The sequence below is a fragment of the Oncorhynchus nerka genome, linkage group LG4, assembly GCF_034236695.1.
Source record: "Oncorhynchus nerka isolate Pitt River linkage group LG4, Oner_Uvic_2.0, whole genome shotgun sequence".
Lineage (NCBI taxonomy): Eukaryota > Metazoa > Chordata > Actinopteri > Salmoniformes > Salmonidae > Oncorhynchus > Oncorhynchus nerka.
Window position 1 is genome coordinate 56,622,007 of NC_088399.1, and position 23,199 is coordinate 56,645,205.

General features: G+C 42.0%; 1 protein-coding gene across 1 annotated transcript in view; it reads right to left on the minus strand.

Moving 5' to 3' along the window:
- The window catches only part of LOC115128233 (oxysterol-binding protein-related protein 10-like), a 150,899-nt gene that overhangs the window by 69,563 nt on the left and 58,137 nt on the right, over positions 1-23,199 (minus strand). The window contains exon 5 of the mRNA XM_029657907.2: positions 1,443-1,631. Coding sequence (XP_029513767.2) covers positions 1,443-1,631 — 189 coding nt within the window. The remainder of the gene's footprint in view (positions 1-1,442; positions 1,632-23,199) is intronic.

Here is a 23,199-nt window from a genome sequence, read left to right on the forward strand (position 1 = left end):
ACATTTTATGAATGAATGCCTGTGAGCAATAGCCTGCTTAACCCAGATTGCTGCGCTCACAGTGTGTTCAGTCTGGTTTGAACCTCTACGGGATCGGTGATCCTATACTGGGACGGTTGTTGCTAACGTGTGCTAATGTGACTAGAATGACGTTGTAAGTAACACCCAACTTTCCAGAAAGCTTCCATTCTTGTTATTGTAACAGAAGTGTCCAATTTACAATAGCTATTAGTGGAAAAAAATACCATGCTATTGTTTAAGGAGAGTGCACAACAACAAATAAACTTTTATCACGGCAACTGGTTTGATACATTCACCTCTGAAGGTAAATAATGTACTTACATTCCGTAATCTTCAGTAAGACATGCACAAATGTAGCTAAGTACAGACTGATTGTCGCGCCCTGACCATAAAAGAGCTTTTTATTCTCTATTTTGGTTAGGTCGGGTGTGTCTAGGGTGGGTAATCTAGGTTGTTTTATTTCTACGTTGGCCTGGTATGATTCCCAATCAGAAGCAGCCTGGTATGATTCCCAATCAGAAGCAGCTGTTTAGCGTCGTCTCTGATTGGGGATCATATTTAGGCAGCCATTTCCCCACTGTGTTTTGTGGGATCTTGTTTATGTGTAGTTGCCTGTGAGCACAGCTGAAAGCATAGCTTCACGTTTCACGTTGTTTAAAAAAAATGTTTTGTACCGTTTCACGATATAAAAGATGTGGAACCCATATCACGCTGCGCCTTGGTCCGAATGTTATTTCGACGGTTGTGACACTGATCAGTTTTAGAGGAAGAATTCAAAGGGCAGTTTCAGTCTCAAAATGTTTATGCAAATCAATGCCAAATTCTTCAGTTGGTTATTTAACCATTTTAGCAGAAACTGGAGTTACTGCTATAATGTCCCTACAGAATGTAGAACATAAAGACACACCACCTCTCTCTAGTTCAGACTTCACTCCATAGGTGCAACATTAGCTTGCCTATTAGCTAGATATCCCTTTTGTCGCATGCCATGTTAAGCAGTATGGATGTATACAGAGAAATGCAAAGCCAGATCAAGCTACAGACATAGAGAGCAGTGCAGTCAATGTTGATCGGGTCAAACGCCCAGGCCCAAAAATATTTTATGAACTCACTGCACCAACGGCCCACCAGAGGGTCGGCAGAAACACTGAATGCATAGGACATGGGATAGAGTGCAATATTGAAACAAGAGTGTGTTGGGGTCAATGTTGCGGTCAACTTGAAATGACTGGGTCATGTACTTTGAACAGAAATATTCCATAATGTGGAAATAGTTCATTTAAAAATCCAAACTCCATGACTCCAATCTGGCTGGAATTGGGATGAATTTGGCAGACAGTCTGCCTAGCGTCTACAACAATTAATAATCAATGAATCCATGCTGATGTCATCAGAGAGGGACAGTTCCTGGTTCCACCCACCTCTTTGACCTCCAGCAGTCTGCCAGGATACTGGTTTTTGGCCCGTCGGGCAGCGGCTGGAGACTTGTGGTGGGTGATGGTCACGATGTTGCTGGGTGTGCCCAAACCCGCCAAGTGCCTCTGGGTACCAGGCGAAGAGGAGGCTGGCAGGAGGGAGACACTACGGGACCGACCGGAAGATGATGAGCCCTAAGAGAGAAAGACAAAACAAATAGAGGAGGGATATGTGAAGTGCCAACTATTCAACTACTTCCTACTTCTACTTTCATCTAACATTCACCTGTATCCTATGAACTGAGAGTCAAAACAGAAAACAGAAAAGGGTTTAACCTTCTTGAATAAGCTTGGGTACTGTATGAAAGCCATGTTGAAACCAGCGCCTGACGAAAGGCAGCAAACCGAAGACAGCACCTTGTTGTTTCCTTAAAAAGGTCCACATTTCAGTCGTATGAAGAGAACCATGACTAACCCTTAGCCTGGGCCTCTTGTTATCACAAACCCCCAAACAAAACTAGAGCAAACGCTTCCACCTCTCCAGTGAAGTTAACTCCTAAATTCAGGGTACTTCCCTCCTGACAAGAGCCAAGAAGTTACATAGAGATGAACGACCAGTTAAAAGAGAGCCAACGGAACTTTAAGAGTGGACCTTTGCCTTTTGTTTTCTTTATAGCTCACACCATCAAAATCAAATTCAGTTAGCTCCTTCCCTCCCTCTCTCTACATCTCCCTGCCCTCTCTATAATAAATAGCTGCCATGTCTCTCAGTCAGAACTCGTCCTCACCCTCAATCAATTTACAGCAGTCCCAGAGAGAAAAGAGTCCCTACAACCTGGATACCACAGAGGACTGGGCACAGCCAAGAGAGAGCAGTAAAGATAAATACATGAATCAACTAAACGACTCTGTCCCTGAGCACTGCAAACCGGAGGAGAAACAACTCGGCTTCAGTTTTAGAACTGGCAACTCTCGCTCCCAGGACCTCAGAGCCCTTAATAGTCACAAACGGACAAGGGCACAATGTGACAGGAAAGTACAGGACATAACCTACAGTGCATTCAGAAAGTATTCCCCTTCACATTTTCACATTTTGTTACATTACAGCATTATTCTAAAATTGATTTAAAAAAAAAATTAAATCACCAATCTACACACAATACCTCAGAATGACAAAGTGAAAACAGTTTTTCTTTTTTTACATTTTTGCAAATGTATTAATAAAAAATAAAAAAAAACAGAAATAGCTTATTTCCCTAAGTATTCGGATCCTTTGCATCGAGACTCGAAATTGAGCTCAGGTGCATCCTATTTTCATTTATCATCCTTGAGCTGTTTCTACAACCTGATTGGAGTCCACTTGTGGTAAGATCAATTGATTGGACATGATTTGGAAAGGCACACACCTGTCTATAAGGTCCCACAGTTGACAGTGCATGTCAGAGCAAAAACCAAGCCCTGAGATCGAAGGAATTGTCCGTAGAGCTCCGAGACAAGATTGTGCTGAGGCACAGATCTGAGGAAGGGTAACAAAAAATGTCTGCAGCATTGAAGGTCCCCAAGAACACAGTGGCCTCAATCATTCTTAAAATTGACCAAGAACCCGAGTTCTTCTGTGGAGATGGGAGAACCTTCCAGAAGGACAACCATTTCTGCAGCACTCCACCAATCAGGCCATTATGGTAGAGTGGTCAGACGGAAGCCACTCCTCAGTAAAAGGCACATGACAACCCGCTTGGAGTTTGCAAAAAGGCACCCAAAGGACTCTCAGACCATGAGAAACAAGATTCTATGGTCTGATGAAACCAAGATTGATACTCTTTGGCCAAGCATCACATCTGGAGGAAAACTGGCACCATCCCTACGGTGATGCATGGTGGTGGCAGCATCATGCTGTGGGGATATTTTTCAGCGGCAGGGACTGGGAGACTCGTCAGGATCAAGGGAAAGATGAACGGAGGAAAGTACAAAGAGATCCTTGATGAAAACTTGCTCCAGAGTGCTCAGGACCTCAGACTGGGGCAAAGGTTCACCATCCAACAGGACAACGACCCTAAGCACCCAGCCAAGACAACGCAGGAGTGGCTTCGGGACAAGTCTCTGAATGTCCTTAAGTGGTCCAGCCACAGCCCAGAACATCGCTGGAGAGACCTGAAAGTAGCTGTGCAGCGACGCTCCCCATCCAACCTGACAGAGCTTGAGAGGATCTGCAGAGAAGAACTCCCCAAATACAGGTATGCCAAGCTTGTAGCATCATACCCAAGAAGACAAGGCTGTAATCTCTGCCAAAGGTGCTTCAACAAAGTAATCAGTAAAGGGTCTGAATACTTAAGTGATATTTTAGTATTTTTCTTTATACATTTGAAAACATTTCGACCAACCTTTTTTTGCTTTGTCATTATTGGGTATTGTGTGTAGATTGATGAGGAAAAACAACAATTTAATCAATTTTATTGATGCATTTGAATTTAGAAAATATATATATATAAAAATATATAGAAAATGCTCTGTTATTAAAATAAATAAATGTTTTGCTCCATGAAGTAATCCAATAATGTGTACAAATCTTCTCTCATTGATTGAGACAGTTGGGTCCACCTAAAAGTGCCGCATGTCACTCCCCTGTCACGCTCAATGAGAGAAGATTTGAAATAGAGAAGATGGCAGTGTACACATAAACGGAGCATTTTCTAAATTCAAACAAACCACCTGCAACCGGACACTGATATTTTAGAAGATACATGTTAGGCAGAATCGAGAACAAATATAGTATCGCCAAGTTAAGGTTAGTCGAAGATTCTCTGTGCTACACCAAACAGTACCCTTCATGTAACAGCAAATGGACCATCACATTAGCCCATTACAATCTGCTAGCTAGGCTAACTTATGAATACAGCAAAGATTATTCAAGCTTGTGAACTAAAGGTACTTGTTCTACTTTTCTGTGGATACAGAAAGAAAAACATGACTTTTCTCATAAAGGTACAAAAAACAGTATACTAATGAAACTCTCCAATTTCTGCATTCCATTAGGTCTCCAAATTGGGGACTGTTAAATATTTATCCCCCTTGCTTAATGCATTTCCCTAGTAAGAAACAATTGAGTGAATAAATCTACATATACTCTATACATAATGCAGTCACTCTCCACGTACTGCAACCTCAACAGTATTTCACCAAGCTCCCTTCCCCCCCATCGCAACTGGCAGGTCTCCCCCTCACAGGTGTGCCCTTACTGCGTGGGTCGACTTGGTCCTCCATAATGGAACATGGGGCAGGAGACGGTATCAAAAAAGATCGAAATCATCTACTGTAATGTATCTATAGTGGGGCTCTGCTGAGCCTGTTAAGAGGCACCTGAAAAAGGGACTGATACTGAATACCCGCCTGAGCACACCACTCATGCATCAAACGCAATGATATGCTGGGGGGACTGCAGAGAAATAAGTCTACAAAGAGCCAGGATGAGAGGAATTTCAAACCTCAATGAGAGTTATTCTAAAATACGGTAGCATCCTCTCTTCCACTGCAGTGTGGTAGAAAACGTAGCCTCCGGCAATATAAGAGATGCCTTTCTTCCTTACATGAACCAACTACAGTACAAAGAAAGTCATTGTCAATACACCAGAGAAAAAGGGTTGCTCTTTGCAACTGGTGACCGACTCATTGAAAGAAATGGTATGAAATAGGGCTGTGGTGGTCATGAATTGTTGTCAGCCAGTGATTGTCAAGCAAATAACTGCCGGTCTCACGGTAATTGGCCATTAATTAACATAAACATATTTAGCATCAACACATCTACATTTTTTAAAAGTATATAAATCCAATTTAATTTAGCCTACACCATCACAATAAATCCATTATTTATTTTAGACAGGTCTAAAGAAACATGATATGAATAAAATTCTGTCTATTTCAGAAAAACAGAATAGCTTACTCAGTGTTAGGCCCTGATCTGGCTATGGGATACACTAGTTCATTTATCAGAAAAGATTTGCTTAAAATTCCTTGGAATTATGTCATATTATTTTAGAGTATGAAAAATACAATTGAACATAGCTGAATAAAATAGAAAGGATATGGGCGCAACGGTGCTAGAGGCGCAACGGTGCTAGAGGCGTTACTACAGACCCGGGTTCATTCCCGGGCTGTGCCACAACTGGCCGTGGCCGGGAGTTCCATAGGAAGGCACACAATTGGCCCAGTGTCGTCCGGGTTAGGGGCGGGTTTGGCAAGGGTGGCTATACTTGACTCATCACGCTCTAGCGACTCCTTGTGGCAGGCCGGGTGCCTGCAGGCTGACCCAGGTCACCAGTCGAACGGTGTTTCCTCCGACACATTGGTGCAGCTGGTTTCCGGGTTAAGCTGGTGTGTGCTAAGGAGCGCGGATAGGTGGGTCATGTTTCGGAGGACGCAGTTGGGGAGTTTCAGCGATGAGACAAGATCGAAATTGGGAAGAAAAAAGGGGTGTAAAATACACATTTCAAATCATAATTTGATTTGATTTGCATATTCTAAGTCAGAACCGTCCAGAGTAGTGACCCTAGTCGGGCGGGCGGGTGCCGGCAGCAATATGTGTGAAATTTGTTTTTATTCAGAATGGACCATTATCATGCACCTATCTCGGAACATGGGTAGAGAAAAGAAAATGCTGTCTATGCACTTAAATAGCAAATGGATGATGCTTTTCCCGTGGTTCATTTTCATGCCAGCCAGGTAGGCTATACTCCTGTTGTAAAGAGAGGCAATTTGCTTAACCTCTATTGGATCGGTGCCCCTAAAACCAGGACAATTATTGCTCAATATGCAATAATGTGACTAGAATGACAATGTAAACAACAGCCAACTTTCCAGGACATAGACATGTCTTATAATGGGCAGAAAGCTTAAATGATTGTTCATCTAACTGCAGTGTCCAATTTACAGTAGCTATTTCAGCAAAAAGAATACCATGGTATTGTTTGAGGCGAGTGCACAACAACAAAACACATCATGGCACTTGGTTTGATACATTCACCTCTGAAGGTAAATAATGTACTTACATTCAGTAATCTTGCTCTGATTTGTCATCCTGAGGGTCCCAGAGATAAAAATATAGCATAGTTTTGCTTTTATATTAAAATGTAGGAACTGGGTTCTACAGTTTGACCCCCCCACCCCCGGCCATCTAGATGTGTGAAGGTTAGTGTATTTTCTGTAGGGAAGCGAATGATCAATCATGAATGACATTCCTGGGAGTGTGTAAACTTTAATTTTGTATTACCATAGCATTTTTGTATGTTCTCTATAGGTATGTACTTGAAAATGTATAAATGGACCAATTCAGGTCATTTGGGCAAACTCCTGGCAGACTTGATACAAAATATTGTGTAGTGATGTTATTCTTAACTGGATTTGTCTGAAACTTTGCACACACACACTGCTGCCATCTTGTGGACAACATCTAAATGACACAGACTCCTATCTCAATGTATGGCCTTTCTCTTGAATTTCAAAGATGATGAAACATAACATATAGATCTTTTTACCAGATCTAATGCGTTATATTCTTCTACATTCATTTCACATTTCCACAAACTTCAAATTGTTCCCTTTCAAATGGGATCAAGAATATGCATATCCTTGCTTCAGGTCCTGAGCTACAGGTTGTTAGATTTGGGTATATAATTTTAGACGAAAATGGAAAGATAATAAAAATATATTTATTTATTTAAACTTTATTTAACCAGGTAGGCCAGTTGAGAACAAGTTCTCATTTACAACTGCGACCTGGCCAAGATAAAGCAAAGCAGTGTGACAAAAACAACAGAGTTACACATGGAATAAACAAATGTACAGTCGATAACACAATAGAAAAATCTACATACAGTGTGTTCAAATGTAGAAAGGCAATAAATAGGCCATAGTGGTAAATTACAATTTAGCATGAACACTGGAGTGATAGATGTGCAGATGATGATGTGCAAGTAGAGATACTGGGGTGCAAAATAGCAAAAAAATAAAAAATAACATGGGGATAAGGGTGGGCTATTTACAGATGTGCAGTGCCCTGACAGCTGATGCTTATAGTTAATGAGGGAGACATGAGTCTCCAGCTTCATTGACTTTTGCAATTCATTCCAGTCATTTGCAGCAGAGAACCGGAAGGAAAGGCGGCCAAATGAGGTGTTGGCTTTGGGGATGACCAGTGAAATATACCTGCTGGAGCGTGTGCTATGGGCGGGTGTTGCTATGGTGACCAGTGAGCTGAGATAAGGCGGGGATTTACCTAGCAAAGACTTATAGATGACCTGAAGCCAGTGGGTTTGGCGACGGATATGTAGCGAAGGCCAGCCAACTAGAGCATACAGGTCGCAGTGGTGGGTAGTATATGGGGCTTTAGTGACAAAATGAATAGCACTGTGATCCTACATAATATTTTGAGTAGAGTGTTGGAGGCTATTTTGTAAATTACATTGCCGAAGTCAAGGATCGGTAGGATAGTCTGTTTTACGAGGGTATGTTTGGCAGAATGAGTGAAGGATGCTTTGTTGCGAAATAGGAAGCCAATTCTAGATTTAATTTTGGATTGGAGATGCTTAACCTTTTTGGGATAGGGGGCAGCATTTTCACTTTTGGATGAATAGCGTGCCCAGAGTGAACTGCCTCCTACTCTGTCCCAGATGCTAATATATGCATATTATTTTTTGTATTGGATAGAAAACACTGAAGTTTCTAAAACTGTTTGAATGATGTCTGTGAGTATAACAGAACATATGGCAGGCAAAAACCTGAGAAAAATCCAACCAGGAAGTGGGATATCTGAGGTTTGTAGTTTTTCAAAGCTTGGCCTACCAAATACACATTGAGATATGGATAAAGTTGCACTTCCTACGGCTTCCACTAGATGTCAACCGTCTTTATAGTAGAATCCTCGTTCAAGTTTCTAAAGGAGGGGCTCATGAGACCTCTGAGTCAGTGGTCTGGCAGAGTGCCTTGGTCTTAATGACGCGTGCTCCAGACAGAGTTACCTCCCGTTCCAGTGCTTTTCTGAAGACAAAGGAATTCTCCGGTTGGAACATTATTGATGTTTTATGTTAAAAACATCCTAAAGATTGATTCCATACATCGTTTGACATGCTTCTAAAGGACTGTAACGGAACTTTGAGTTTTTGTCTGGACAAAGTGCCTGCACCTCATGAAGATGGATTACTGGGCTGAACACGCTAACAATAAGTGGCTATTTGGACATAAATTATGGACTTTATGGAACAAATCCGTCATTTATTGTCGAACTGGGATTCCTAGGAGCGCATTTATGGTGTTGTTTCCAACTCTGTTGACTCCAAAATGGCGGCTATTCCTCTGGCTGTTTTGGGTTCTGAGCGCTGTTCTCAGATTATGCTTTTTCCGTAAAGTTTTTAAAAAATCTGACACAGCGGTTGCATTAAGAAGAAGTTTATCTTTAATTCTGTGAATAACACTTGTATCTTTTATCAATGTTTATTATGAGTATTTCTGCAAAATCACTGGATGTTTTGGAATCAAAACATTACTGCACGTAAGGCGCCAATGTAAACTGTGATGTTTGGATATAAATATGCACATTATCGAACAAAACATACATGTATTGTGTAACATGATGTCCTATGAGTGTCACCTGATGAAGATCATCAAAGGTTAGTTATTAATTTTATCTATATTTCTGCTTTTTGTGACTCCTATCTTTGGCTGGAAAAATGGCTGTGTGTTTTTTCGACTTGGCTATGACCTAACATAATCATATGTTGTGCTTTCGCTGTAAGGCATTTTTGAAATTGGTCAAGATGGGTAGATTAACAAAATGTGTATCTTTCATTTGCTGTATTGGACTTGTTCATGTGTGAAAGTTACATATTTCAAAAAAATATTTTAGAATTTCGCGCACTGCCTTTTTAGCGGAATGTTGTCGAGGGGTTCCCCTGCCCTAGAAAGGTTAACGTGAGTCTGGAAGGAGAGTTTACAGTCTAACCAGACACCTACTGTAGGTATTTGTCCACATATTCTAAGTCAGAACCGTCCAGAGTAGTGACCCTAGTCGGGCGGGCGGGTGCCGGCAGCAATTGGTTGAAGAGCATATATTTAGTTTTACTAGCATTTAAGGGCAGTTGGAGGCCACGGAATGAGTGTTGTATGGCATTGAAGCTCGTTCGGAGGTTTGTTAACACAGTGTCCAAAGAAGGACCAGAAGTATACAGAATGGTGTCGTCTGCGTAGAGGTGGATCAGAGAATCACCAGCAACAAGAGCGACATCATTGATATATACAGAGAAAAGAGTCGGCCCAAGAATTGAACCCTGTAGCACCCCCATAGAGAGACTGCCAGAGGTTCAGACAACAGGCCCTCCGATTTGGCACACTGAACTCTATCTGAGAAGTAGTCGGTGAACCAGGCGAGGTAGTCATTTGAGAAACCAAGGCTATTGAGTCTGCCAATAAGAATGCGGTAATTGACAGAGTCAAAAGCCTTGGCCAGGTCGATGAAGACGGCTGCACAGTATTGTCTTTTATCGATGGCGGTTATGATATCATTTAGGACCTTGAGCGTGGCTGAGGTGCTCCCATGACCAGCTCGGAAACCAGATTGCATAGCGGAGAAGGCACAGTGGGATTCGAAATGGTCGGTGATCTGTTCGTTAACTTGGCTTTCAAAGACTTTAGAAAGGCAGGGCAGGATGGATATAGGTCTGTAACAGTTTGGGTCTAGAGTGTTTCCCCCTTTCAAGAGGGGGATGACTGCGGCAGCTTTCCAATCTTTAGGGATCTCAGACGATACGAAAGAGGTTGAACAGGCTAGTAACAGGCCTAGCCTATTATATAGTAGGCCTAGCCTATAGAGATGTTGCACAACATGAGCTCATGGGCTGAGTACCAGAGTGCTGAGTACCAGACAGTTAGTATGGGTGTTTTCTGTTAACTTCACTAGGGTAGGGGGCAGCATTTGGAATTTTGGATGAAAAGCGTGCCCAAATTAAACAGCCTGCTACCCAGGCCCAGAAGATAGGATATGCATATAATTAGTAGATCTGGATAGAAAACACTCTAAAGTTTCGAAAACTGTTAAAATAATGTCTGAGTATAACAGAACTGATATGGTAGGAGGAAACTCGGGGAAATCGAACCAGGAAGTACTATTATTTTGATAGGCTGTTTTTCCAATGAAAGCCAATCCACCATACAAAGACTTAGGACCCAGATCACAAGCTCTGTGGCTTCCTCTACATGTGGCCAGTCTTTAGACATTGTTTCAGGATTTTACTCTGACAAATGAGGGAGATACAGCACTTTCAATCAGTGGCCAGTGGAAATTTCCATTCCTCAGCCATGCGCCTGATTGTTTCTCCTTTCCTATTGACGAAGCTTTTGTTCGGTTGAAATATTACTGATTATTTATGACCAAAACAACCAGAGGATTGATTTTAAACATCGGTTGGCATGTTTCTACTAACTTTTATTGTACTTTTTAAAAACTTTTCGTCTGGACTTCGGATTACTGGACAAAACACGCAAACAAAAAGGAGGTTTTTGGTCATAAAGAGGGACATAATTGAACAAAACAAACATTTATTGTCTAACATGGAGACCTGGGAGTGCCACCAGATGAAGATCAAAGGGAAATGATTCATTTTAATGCTATTTCTGACTTTTGTGACGCTCTCCTTGGCTGGAAAATGGCTGTATGGGTTTCTGTGGCTAGGTGCTGACCTAACATAATCGCAAAGTGTGCTTTCTCCGTAAAGCCTTTTTTAAATCTGACACAGCGGTTGCATTAAGGAGAAGTTTATCTGTAATTTGATGTGGCTCTCTGCACTTTCACCGGATATTTGTTTGAGACAATGCATTTCTGAACTTAACGCGCCAATGTAAACTGAGATTTTTGGATATAAATATGCACATTATCGAACAAAACATACATGTATTGTGTAACATGAAGTCCTATGAGTGCCAACTGATGAAGATCATCAAAGGTTAGTGATTAATTTAACCGCTATTTCTCTCCTTGGCTGGAAAATGGCTGTATGGTTTTCTGCGACTAGGTGCTGACCTAACATAATCGCATGGTGTGCTTTCGCAGTAAAGCCTTTTTGAAATCGGACACTGTGGTTGGATTTACAAGAAGTTTATCTTTAAAATGGTGGATGTTTGAGGAATTTTAATTATGGGATTTCTGTTGTTTTGAATTTGGCGCCCTGCAATTTCACTGGCTGTTGTCGAGGTGGGACCTTGTACCAGAGAGGTTAAGAGAATGTATTTCTTGTTAAAAGGCTGAATAGCTCTAAAGGGAGTAAGCAAAGGCGGGGGGGGGGGTTGTGCCACATCAGTTTTGATTGGCTCAGTTGAGTGGGGTTATTCACCTGTTTTATTTCGGTGGTTCATCTGACCAGTTTGTTCAGTCTGTTTGAGTTTGTGTAACAGTATAACTTTAGACCGTCACCTCGCCCATACCCGGGCGCGAACCAGGGACCCTCTGCACACATCAACAACAGTCACCCACGAAGCATCGTTACCCATCGCTCCACAAAAGCCGCGGCTCTTGCAGAGCAAGGAGAACTACTACTTCAAGGTCTCAGAGCAAGTGATGTCACCGATTGAAACGTTATTTAGCGCACACCACCGCTCACTAAGCTAGCCGTTTCACATCCGTTACATTTGGATTGTTTGTCCAATTCAGTTTGGCCGGACTTGTTTGTTCAACCCATTTTGAGGCTGCAATCGCAATTAGTTGCGAGTGCAATTCATTAATCTTATTCAATCAGTCCGAGTCATGTGGGTCGGGGAAGTGTATCAGAGAAGGGCTGAATTTTCAGGTCGCTTGGGGAAAGCATAAGAAATGCGTAAAGTGTGGAATTCTTCTCGTTGGTGGGGAAGCTCCTCTCCTGGATCGCTGCTTAACCTCTTCAGTCGACCCTCTACTTTTTTGAACATTCTGTTAAAAATCGCGCAACATTTCAGCGCCCTGCTACTCATGCCAGGAATATAGTATATGCATTTGCTTAGTCTGTGTGGATAGAAAACACTCAGACGTTTAAAAAACTGGTTAAATCACTGCTGTGGCTTTACCAAAACGGCATTTACATCGAAAAGCACAGGAAAAACTGATCACTGAAAATGGGAAAATATATCCATGCGCTACTTGATCCCATTGATAAAGGTGAACCACAATTAATTGACTGAGGTTGCAGTACCTACAGCTTCCACACGGTGTCTAGAGTCTTGTCATTTCCCTTCGAGTTTTTTCTTGGTCAAACACATGCAGGACACCGTATCTAATCCGGTCTAGGACCGGATATTTTCGTTGAGTTTCTAGCCGGACATTTTTCCAGACGGACAGCTAATGATCTTTACATCGCCTCCTGATGAATTTTATCGCTTATTAACGTTTACTAATACCTAAAGTTGCATTACAAACGTATTTCCGAAGTGTTTTGTGAAAGTTTATCGTCGACTTTTTGAATTTAAAAAAATGACGTTACGTTTTGAAACAATGTTTTTTTCGTTTATCACACAGTCTACATATAACGATATCTAGGCTTTATATGGACCGATTTAATCGAAATAAAGACCCAAATAGTGTTTATGGGACATCTAGGAGTGCCAACAAAGAAGATGGTGAAAGGTAATGAATGTTTTCTATTTTATTGTGCGGTTTGTGTAACGCCGAAATGCTAATTATTTTGTTTACGTCCCCTGTGGGTCTTTTGGGGTGTTGCATGCTATCAGATAATAGCTTCTCATGCTTTCGCCGAAAAGCATTTTAAAAATCTGACTTGTTGCCTGGATTCACAACGAGTGTAGCTTTAATTCGATACCCTGCATGTGTATTTTAATGAACTTTTGAGTTTTAACTAATACTATTAGCATTTAGCGTAGCGCATTTGCATTTCCAGAGCTCTAGTTGGGACGCAAGCGTCCCGAGTAGAAGCAACAGGTTAAGTGCAGCCTGGTAGGGAGGACGCGCCCAGTTTCCACCGGGGTTGAGCAAGTGTGAAAGAAAGAGTAAAAGAAGGATTCAGTCTGGAAGCGAACTGCTCCTGGACCGTAACTTAAGTGTGACCTGGTAGGGAGGACGCTCTTGGCCTGGACCCAACGTACGAATGTATGGTGATCAAACATTTACAGAAAAATGTCTGTTACCAGGTGGGCTGGAGTTAAGAGTAAGGTGGGTACAGATAAGAACTTCTCAATTTACCATTTGCAGATGGTGGCGTAAACCAGTTTAAAGAACCTTTAAACTACGACTGATTAAAACAGTGGTCGGCACAGGAAATAGTAATGATAGAAATATGGCGAGGAGAATTACGCACATGGACCTGCCGTCCGGACATAAATGATTAACAAATATATATAAAAGTGAATGGCAGAACAGAATGAGAATAGGGAACAAAGAATAGTATGGATACTATAAGAAGCTCAAAGAGGTCAAATAAAAGAAAGTGAGTGTCTAGACTAGAGAAACAAAGTAAGAGGCAAACAAAACAAAGAATACACAGGTGCAAGACAGAACATTATCAGGTTCCCGGAAATCAAAGAAAAGTTGTGAAAATAGAAGTGGAAGTGTTTATGCAACGAGAGAATAGAATAGGTATCTAAAAAGACTGGAAAAGCAACTGATGCTGGGTGCAGCACAGTAGTTAGAAAATATAAAAATAACCTGGATAGAGGTAGCAGGAACTAGGGTGTGGTCTAGTCACCCAGAGCTAAACGGTCCTGTTGGAAGATACTTATTAAAAGCAGAGCGAGAGAGTGGTTTTAGTTAATGGACAGTAGGGCGAATTGGATCTACATTAGAGGAACTAGCACAATCAAGGAATACCCATAGACGTTTAAGTAAAACTTGGCTTAGACTGAGGGGTTTGAAAAAGGAATAGGGGTTACAGGACAACAGTTAAAATAATCAGATACTAGTATTTAGTCAGCCACCAATTGTGCAAGTGACTGGAACGAATTCGCAAAAATCGCTGAAGTTGGAGACTTCTATCTCCCTCACCAACTTCAAACATCTGCTATCTGAGCAGCTAACCGATCGCTGCAGCTGTACATAGTCTATCGGTAAATAGCCCACCCAATTTTACCTACCTCATCCCCATACTGTTTATATTTATTTACTTTTCTGCTCTTTTGCACACCAATATCTCTACCTGTACATGACCATCTGATCATTTATCACTCCAGTGTTAATCTGAAAAATTGTAATTATTCGCCTACCTCATGCCTTTTGCACACAATGTATATAGACTCTCTTTTTTTCTACTGTGTTATTGACTTGTTAATTGTTTACTCCATGTGTAACTCTGTGTTGTCTGTTCACACTGCTATGCTTTATCATGGCCAGGTCGCAGTTGCAAATGAGAACTTGTTCTCAACTAGCCTACCTGGTTAAATAAAGGTGAAATAAAAAGATTTTAAAATTCAAATAAAAAGTTCTCCCACTTAAAACGATGAGAGAAGCCTGTCATTTTCATTATAGGTACACTTCAACTATGACAGACAAAATGAGAAAAAAAAAATCCAGAAAATCACATTGTAGGATTTTTAATGAATGTATTTGCAAATTATGGTGGAAAATAAGTATTTGGTCACCTACAAACAAGCAAGATGTCTGGCTCTCACAGACCTTCTTTAAGAGGCTCCTCTGTCCTCCACTCGTTACCTGTATTAATGGCACCTGTTTGAACTTGTTATCAGTATAAAAGACTCCTGTCCACAACCTCAAACAGTCACACTCCAAACTCCACTATGGCCAAGACCAAAGAGCTGTCAAAGGACACCAGAAACAAAATTGTAGACCTGCACCAGGCTGGGAAGACTGAATCTGCAATAGGTAAGCAGCTTGGTTTGAAGAAATCAACTGTGGGAGCAATTATTAGGAAATGGAAGACATACAAGACCACTGATAATCTCCCTCGATCTGGGGCTCCACGCAAGATCTCACCCCGTAGGGTCAAAATGATCACAAGAACGGTGAGCAAAAATCCCAGAATCACACGGGGGGACCTAGTGAATGACCTGCAGAGAGCTGGGACCAAAGTAACAAAGCCTACCATCAGTAACACACTACGCCGCCAGGGACTCAAATCCTGCAGTGCCAGACGTGTCCCCCTGCTTAAGCCAGTACATGTCCAGGCCCGTCTGAAGTTTGCTAGAGAGCATTTGGATAATCCAGAAGAAGATTGGGAGAATGTCATATGGTCAGATGAAACCAAAATATAAACTTTTGGTAAAAACTCAACTCGTCGTGTTTGGAGGACAAAGAATGCTGAGTTGCATCCAAAGAACCTACTGTGAAGCATAGGGGTGGAAACATCATGCTTTGGGGCTCTTTTTCTGCAAAGGGACCAGGACGACTGATCCGTGTAAAGGAAAGAATGAATGGGGCCATGTATCGTGAGATTTTGAGTGAAAACCTCCTTTCATCAGCAAGGGCATTGAAGATGAAACATGGCTGGGTCTTTCAGCATGACAATGATCCCAAACACACTGCCTGGGCAACGAAGGAGTGGCTTCGTAAGAAGCATTTCAAGGTCCTGGAGTGGCCTAGCCAGTCTCCAGATCTCAACCCCATAGAAAATCTTTGGAGGGAGTTGAAAGTCCGTGTTGCCCAGCAACAGCCCCAAAACATCACTGCTCTAGAGGAGATCTGCATGGAGGAATGGGCCAAAATACCAGCAACAGTGTGTGAAAACCTTGTGAAGACTTACAGAAAACATTTGACCTCTGTCATTGCCAACAAAAGGTATATAACAAAGTATTGAGATTAACTTTTGTTATTGACCAAATACTTAATTTCCACCATAATTTGCAAATAAATTCATTAAAAATCCTACAATTTTTTCTCATTTTGTCTGTCATAGTTGAAGTGTACCTATGATGAAAATTACAGGCCTCTCATCTTTTTAAGTGGGAGTACTTGCACAATTGGTGGCTGACTAAATACTTTTTTGCCCCACTAAGAACCTTCTAAAGTCATGACATAATTTTCTGGAATTTTCCAAGCTGTTTAAAGGCACCATCAACTTAGTGCATGTAAACTTCTGACCCACTGGAATTGTGATACAGTGAATTATACGTGAAATAATCTGTCTGTAAACAATTGTTGGAAAAGTTACTTGTGTCATGCGCAAAGTAGATGTCCTAACCGACTTGCCAAAACTATAGTTTGATAACAAGAAATGTGTGGAGTGGTTGAAAAACGAGTTTTAATGACTCCAACCTAAGTGTATGTAATCTTCCGATTTCAACTGTATAGCCAGTTAAGGAAAATGGTCTATGGCAGGGAAAGGGAAAAAAAAAGAGGGCTGCGATTATGTCCCATGGGGCTCGCAGGACCTGGAAGGGTTGTTTGCCCGCCTACCTGACCTCCATGATGGAGAAGGAAAATGGATAAGGACTTGTGAAGAGCAAACCATGGGTAAGCTACTGGCTGTGGGGGATCTGAAGGCACTGCTGGCGAGAGTAGTGGGAGTGGCAAAGAAGGAGGATGTAGGGAGGTCCAGTAACCTGAACGAGGCAATAGGGACTACACTGGGAGATGGAATAGACTTTGACTCACACCGCCCAGACTTTTGGTGTGCTCTAAGAAGGCAATACCCGGCAAGGATTGAAAAGTCACTAAAAGTGGAAGCACTGGGGGAGACAGAGAATCCAGCTGCGTATCTACATGGACAGCTGAAACGATGGAGGCTGGAAACAGAACGGGATCCAGAGGGGCACACACTGATGACAACTCTGTTCCGGAACTCAGTGATAGAGGCCATGCCCCAGCCAGTGAGAAGCAGGCTGGAGGACGTGGTGGGAATGTCTTCAAAATCACACAACGAATTATGTGACCATGTAATCCATGCAGTGGGAAAATACAGAAAGGATAAACAAAGACTCGAGGAACAAGGAGAATACATTCAGAACAAGCTAATACAGCTCCAGCTGGAAGAACTAACGAACAAAGGAAAAAAGAAAGTCCAAGCTCCAGTGACAGCCCCTGTGCCTGAAGCAGAACAATGGCTGCAGTCTCCTCTGGAGGACTACAACCATCTCCTGTCCAGCAGGCCCAAGTACAACCCACACCACCAGTAGTGAATGTGTATGCACAACAACCCCAACAATGGAATAATGGCAATAGGCAACAAAGACTTATGCAAAACAATCAGAGAGGAGGAAACAGGGGCCCGCTGGGACCACCTGGGATCTGTTGGGGACAGCCAGGACACACTAGGCGAAATTGTCCTATTAACCCCTGGCAACAACAGGGAAATAGGAACCAAAATAATTGGAAACAGACTGGAGGAGGCTGGAAACAAAAATCAGAAGCAACCACAGGGTCCTGTGAACCCATGGGTGGGGCCTAATCAGGGATACTAGGGATGCCCAGAGAATCCTACAGGGGAGACTTAGTTCCCAGTGATCACCACAAGAGCTGATCAAGAACCTATCCTGCAGGTTCAAATAGAGAACAGAGGCACACCCATGATGATAGATACGGGAGCCACTTACACATGTGTAAGTCCAAATTATGCCTCTCATCTCTCCATGTCTGGTGAATATGCCAAAACTATAGGATTCTCGGGACAAACGCAGTTAATTCCAATGACAGGTCCAGTCCATTTAACAGCTGATGATAAATCAGCGACCCTTCCTATATTAGTGTCAGAACAAACCCCAATGAATGCACTGGGGAGGGATGCTCTATGCAAAATGGGCATCCAAATGAAGTGCTCTCCTGAAGGGGTAACGGGACTAAAACCTACAAATGGTAATGACAAAAGGAACAGCAAATATGTATTGGTTAGGAGAAATGAAGATAGAAATAGATCAAACTGTAGTGGGGAAGGTTTATCCAGGCTCAGATACCTGAAGCTGATTGATTTTGCTCTGAGTATCACTGCACAATGCAGTATGACCCCTAACAAGGTACTTTATTAGAACAACTTTGGATAATAAATGCAAATGGAAAATCAGTACCAATTATGTCCTAGTACATAATTATAGGGAAACAGGGAGCAGCAATGGATGTAGAGGATAGGGATGATTCATACTGTGGAAACATTGTATAATATTTCTGATTCCATTCCACACATTACATTGCTAGTAAATAAGGGAGCTATAGAAAATGATTTAGGTCCATGATGAAACAAGCAAAAATAAGCAAGTGGAACAAAACAGACTATCCACTCATAAAGCCTTTAGTAAAATACTGCCCACAACAGTAATGAATGGGGACCCAAAGGATGTAGAAGTTAGCTAACCAACAAGTAGAATTAGGAGAAGGGATAGCACCAGATAACCAGCAGAGGCAGGAAATAGAACAAACACTTACCAAGTAGAATTAGGAGAAGGGATCGCACCAGATAACCAGCAGAGGCAGGAAATAGAACAAACACTTACCAAGTAGAATTAGGAGAAGGGATCGCACCAGATAACCAGCAGAGGCAGGAAATGGAACAAACACTTACCAAGTAGAATTAGGAGAAGGGATCGCACCAGATAACCAGCAGAGGCAGGAAATAGAACAAACACTTACCAAGTAGAATTAGGAGAAGGGATCGCACCAGATAACCAGCAGAGGCAGGAAATGGAACAAACACTTACCAAGTAGAATTAGGAGAAGGGATCGCACCAGATAACCAGCAGAGGCAGGAAATAGAACAAACACTTACCAAGTAGAAATAGGAGAAGGGATCGCACCAGATAACCAGCAGAGGCAGGAAATAGAACAAACACTTACCAAGTAGAATTAGGAGAAGGGATCGCAACAGATAACCAGCAGAGAGGCAGGAAATAGAACAAACACTTACCAAGTAGAATTAGGAGAAGGGATCGCACCAGATAACCAGCAGAGGCAGGAAATGGAACAAACACTTACCAAGTAGAATTAGGAGAAGGGATCGCACCAGATAACCAGCAGAGGCAGGAAATGGAACAAACTTACCAAGTAGAATTAGGAGAAGGATCGCACCAGATAACCAGCAGAGGCAGGAAATAGAACAAACACTTACCAAGTAGAATTAGGAGAAGGGATCGCACCAGATAACCAGCAGAGGCAGGAAATGGAACAAACACTTACCAAGTAGAATCAGGAGAAGGGATCAGGAAATGGAACACCAGATAACCAGATAACAGAGGCAGGAAATGGAACAAACACTTACCAAGTAGAATTAGGAGAAGGATCGCACCAGATAACCAGCAGAGGCAGGAAATGGAACAAACTTACCAAGTAGAATTAGGAGAAGGGATCGCACCAGATAACCAGCAGAGGCAGGAAATAGAACAAACACTTACCAAGTAGAATTAGGAGAAGGGATCGCACCAGATAACCAGCAGAGGCAGGAAATAGAACAAACACTTACCAAGTAGAATTAGGAGAAGGGATCGCACCAGATAACCAGCAGAGGCAGGAAATGGAACAAACACTTACCAGAAGGGGTATCACAACATGACACAGACGTTGGAGTAGTGAAATCAGCAAGTCCTGTAAGCATTAAATTAAAACCAGATGCTAAACACCCCTGAAAAGACCAATATTATAGGAAACCAGAAGCTGAGGGAAGGCATAAGCATGACTATTGAGGGGCTGATTAAAGCAGGGGTATTAATAGAAACACAGAGCTGCTACAATACATCTCTATTGCCCGTCCTTAAAGCAGATGAAAAGAAATGGAGACTGATACATGTCTTAAGAGCAATAAATTACATAGCACAGGACTGGCTTGCGGAAGTTCCAAACCCTTACACGATCAATGTTCCCCCAGATGCCAAGTACCTTACAGTGATCGATTTATGTGGAGCATTTTTTAGTGTGCCCCCGGCGGAGGAGTGCAGACATCTGTTTGCGTTTACGTACAAATAAAAAAAAAGTAAACACACACAGTTGAAGTCGGAAGTTTACATACACCTTAGCCAAATACATTTAAACTCAGTTTTTCACAATTCCTGATATTTAATCCTAGTACAAACTCCGTCTTAGGTCAGTTAGGATCACCACTTTATTTTAAGAATGTGAAATGTCAGAATAATAGTAGAGAGCCATTTTTATTTAAGCTTTTATTTCCCTCATTATATTCCCAGTGGGTCAGAAGTTTACATACACTCAATACGTTTTTGGTAGCATTGCCTATAAATTGTTTAACTTGGGTCAAACATTTCAGGTAGCCTTCCACAATAAGTTGGGTGAATTTTGGCCCATTCCTCCTGACAGAGCTGGTGTAACCGAGTCAGGTTTGTAGGCCTCCTTGCTCGCACACGCTTTTTCAGTTCTGCCCACAAATTTTCTATAGGATTGAGGTCAGGGCTTTGTGATGGCCACTCCAATACCTTGACTTAGCCACAAATTTGGAAGTATGCTTGGGGTCATTCTCCATTTGGAAGACCCATTTGCAACCTAGCTTTAACTTTAACTGATGTCTTGAGATGTTGCTTCAATATATCCACAATTTTCCTACCTCATGATGCCATCTATTTTGTGAAGTGCACCAGTCCCTCCTGCAGCAAAGCACCCCCACAACATGATGCTGCCACCCCTGTGCTTCACAGTTGGGATGGTGTTCTTCGGCTTGCAAGCCTCCCCCCTTTCCTCCAAACATAACAATGGTCATTATGGCCAAACAGTTCTATTTTTGTTTCATCAGACCAGAGGACATTTCTCTAAATGTACTATCTTTGTCCCCATGTGCAGTTGCAAACTGTAGTCTGGCTTTTTTTAATGGCGGTTTTGGAGCAGTGGCTTCTTCCTTGCTGAGAGTTCATTCAGGTTATGTCGATATAGGACTCGTTTTACTGTGGATATAGATACTTTTGTACCTGTTTCCAGTAAGGAGAGAGTATAAGTCTGACCCCAAGGTCTATTTGGATGCAATAGGACAATCTAGAGGAATCCCCAGGGAATACAAAGCAAGAGATGAGGTTAACAAAAACAAAAATCCAGAATGGATTAATTATATTTACTATAACCAACAAAGATTCATTAATTATACAGACTCTGCATTGACAGCGTTGGGAGAAAAAGTACAGGCCACAAGCAGAATGACATGGCAGAACAGGCAGTCCTTGAATGGGCTCTTAGCAGAAAAAGGTGGAGTTTGTGTTATGTTTGGAGATGAATGCTGCACCTTCATCCCCAATAACACCGCCCCAGATGGTTCATTTACTAAGGCAATGACCAAGCTGAAAGGACTACGACAGGAAGTAAAGGTCAATGCTGGACATGACTCCCATGCCTGGAACTGGTTGGACTGAATCCTGGGAAAATGGGGAGCAATGTTTGCAAAAATGGCAATCATGATAGGTGTCTCACTAGTGGTGATGGGAGTGGTATTCGGTTGTGTTTTGCCTTTACTGAAATCTCTCCTGATCCAAAGACAGTCCTTACCAACCCACCTGTGGAGGTGTACCCTGTCCCTGGAGCTCCAGGACAATACACCAACAAACAGGGAAAACCATGTAATGCTAAAGGAGGACCTTTGGACTGTCCATTTGGAGATCCTGCATGGTTATGGGGAGTAGCTCCAGGGGGAGGTGTGGCTTGTCGTACCTATCAACAACAACAACAATTGTTAGAGACTGAAATAGATGGCTAACTTCCTGACATATATCCAGTTCCGGACTATGTCAAGGATAATGAGGATCCTGATCACAGGTTTCAACAGAATGTAGGAGCACATTGGCACCAACAGTGCCCTAAACGAGGGTATTGTAAGTGGTGCCCAATGGGATGGAACGAAAGAGACGGATATTATCATTATATTGAACCATTGGATTGTGCAATGTGTCAAAGGGGTGATTGCCCATTGTATTGTGATGAATAGTGTGTTTAGTGAATATACATATATTCAGTATATCAATTGTTGAATGATACTATAAATGATGTTAGACCTTCTGAGAATTTGTTTTGTCTAAACATGTATGTAACAAAGGGTTTTTCCGGTTACAAGAGTCCACGGACCATGCCTTTAATCCTCCGGCATGTTTAACGCTTATGCTAAAATGGTTGTTGGAGAGGTGTCCGTGAGGGAGGGCCACATGTTTCGGTGTCATATTGAGAACGATGTTATAAGGGTTTATGAGGTTGAGTTGATTGTTTTTATTGTATTCTACATAACTGAGAACCTTGGGCAAGGCAAAGCAATGCATGCTTATACACAGTGTGTTAAAGGACAATTGGCTGGAGGATGGATCTTTTACTTCTTTCTAGCTATATGTGAAAGGAGAGGTTTGGTCCTGATTCCCCAGTATGGGTGAGGAAGAGGAGCAACGGTTGATAAGGAGAAAGGGAGGCAGATTGCCTCCATAGCAATACATACAGAAGGTGCTTCTCCTTCTCACTTGTACTGGATCAAATTTAAGGGTTGGGACGTAAGTCCCAAAGGGGGGAATATATGGGTGCTTTCTGTTAAGAGAATGTGTTTCTTGTTAAAACGCTGAACAGCTCTAAAAGGGAGTAACCAAAGGCACTATGTGTAATCCTGGGATTAAGTGTATTTATTTGTATAATTCTATAATGGCCTATAGTTATCTGTACTTAATCCTAGAATGGCCCGTAGTAATATTATAGTCCGATAATGGCATGTAGCAATCTTATAATTGCCTATAGTAATCTGTACTTATTATTTTCTGGAAATAATGTATAGGTGCGCCACCAATATAATTGATCCAAAGAACTAGAGGGGAGGGTAAACCCCGCCTAGAGGAAATAACTTAGATTTGGAAACAATGGTGGAGTAAAGCCGAGGGGATATGGTTATTAGCATAAAGTGGA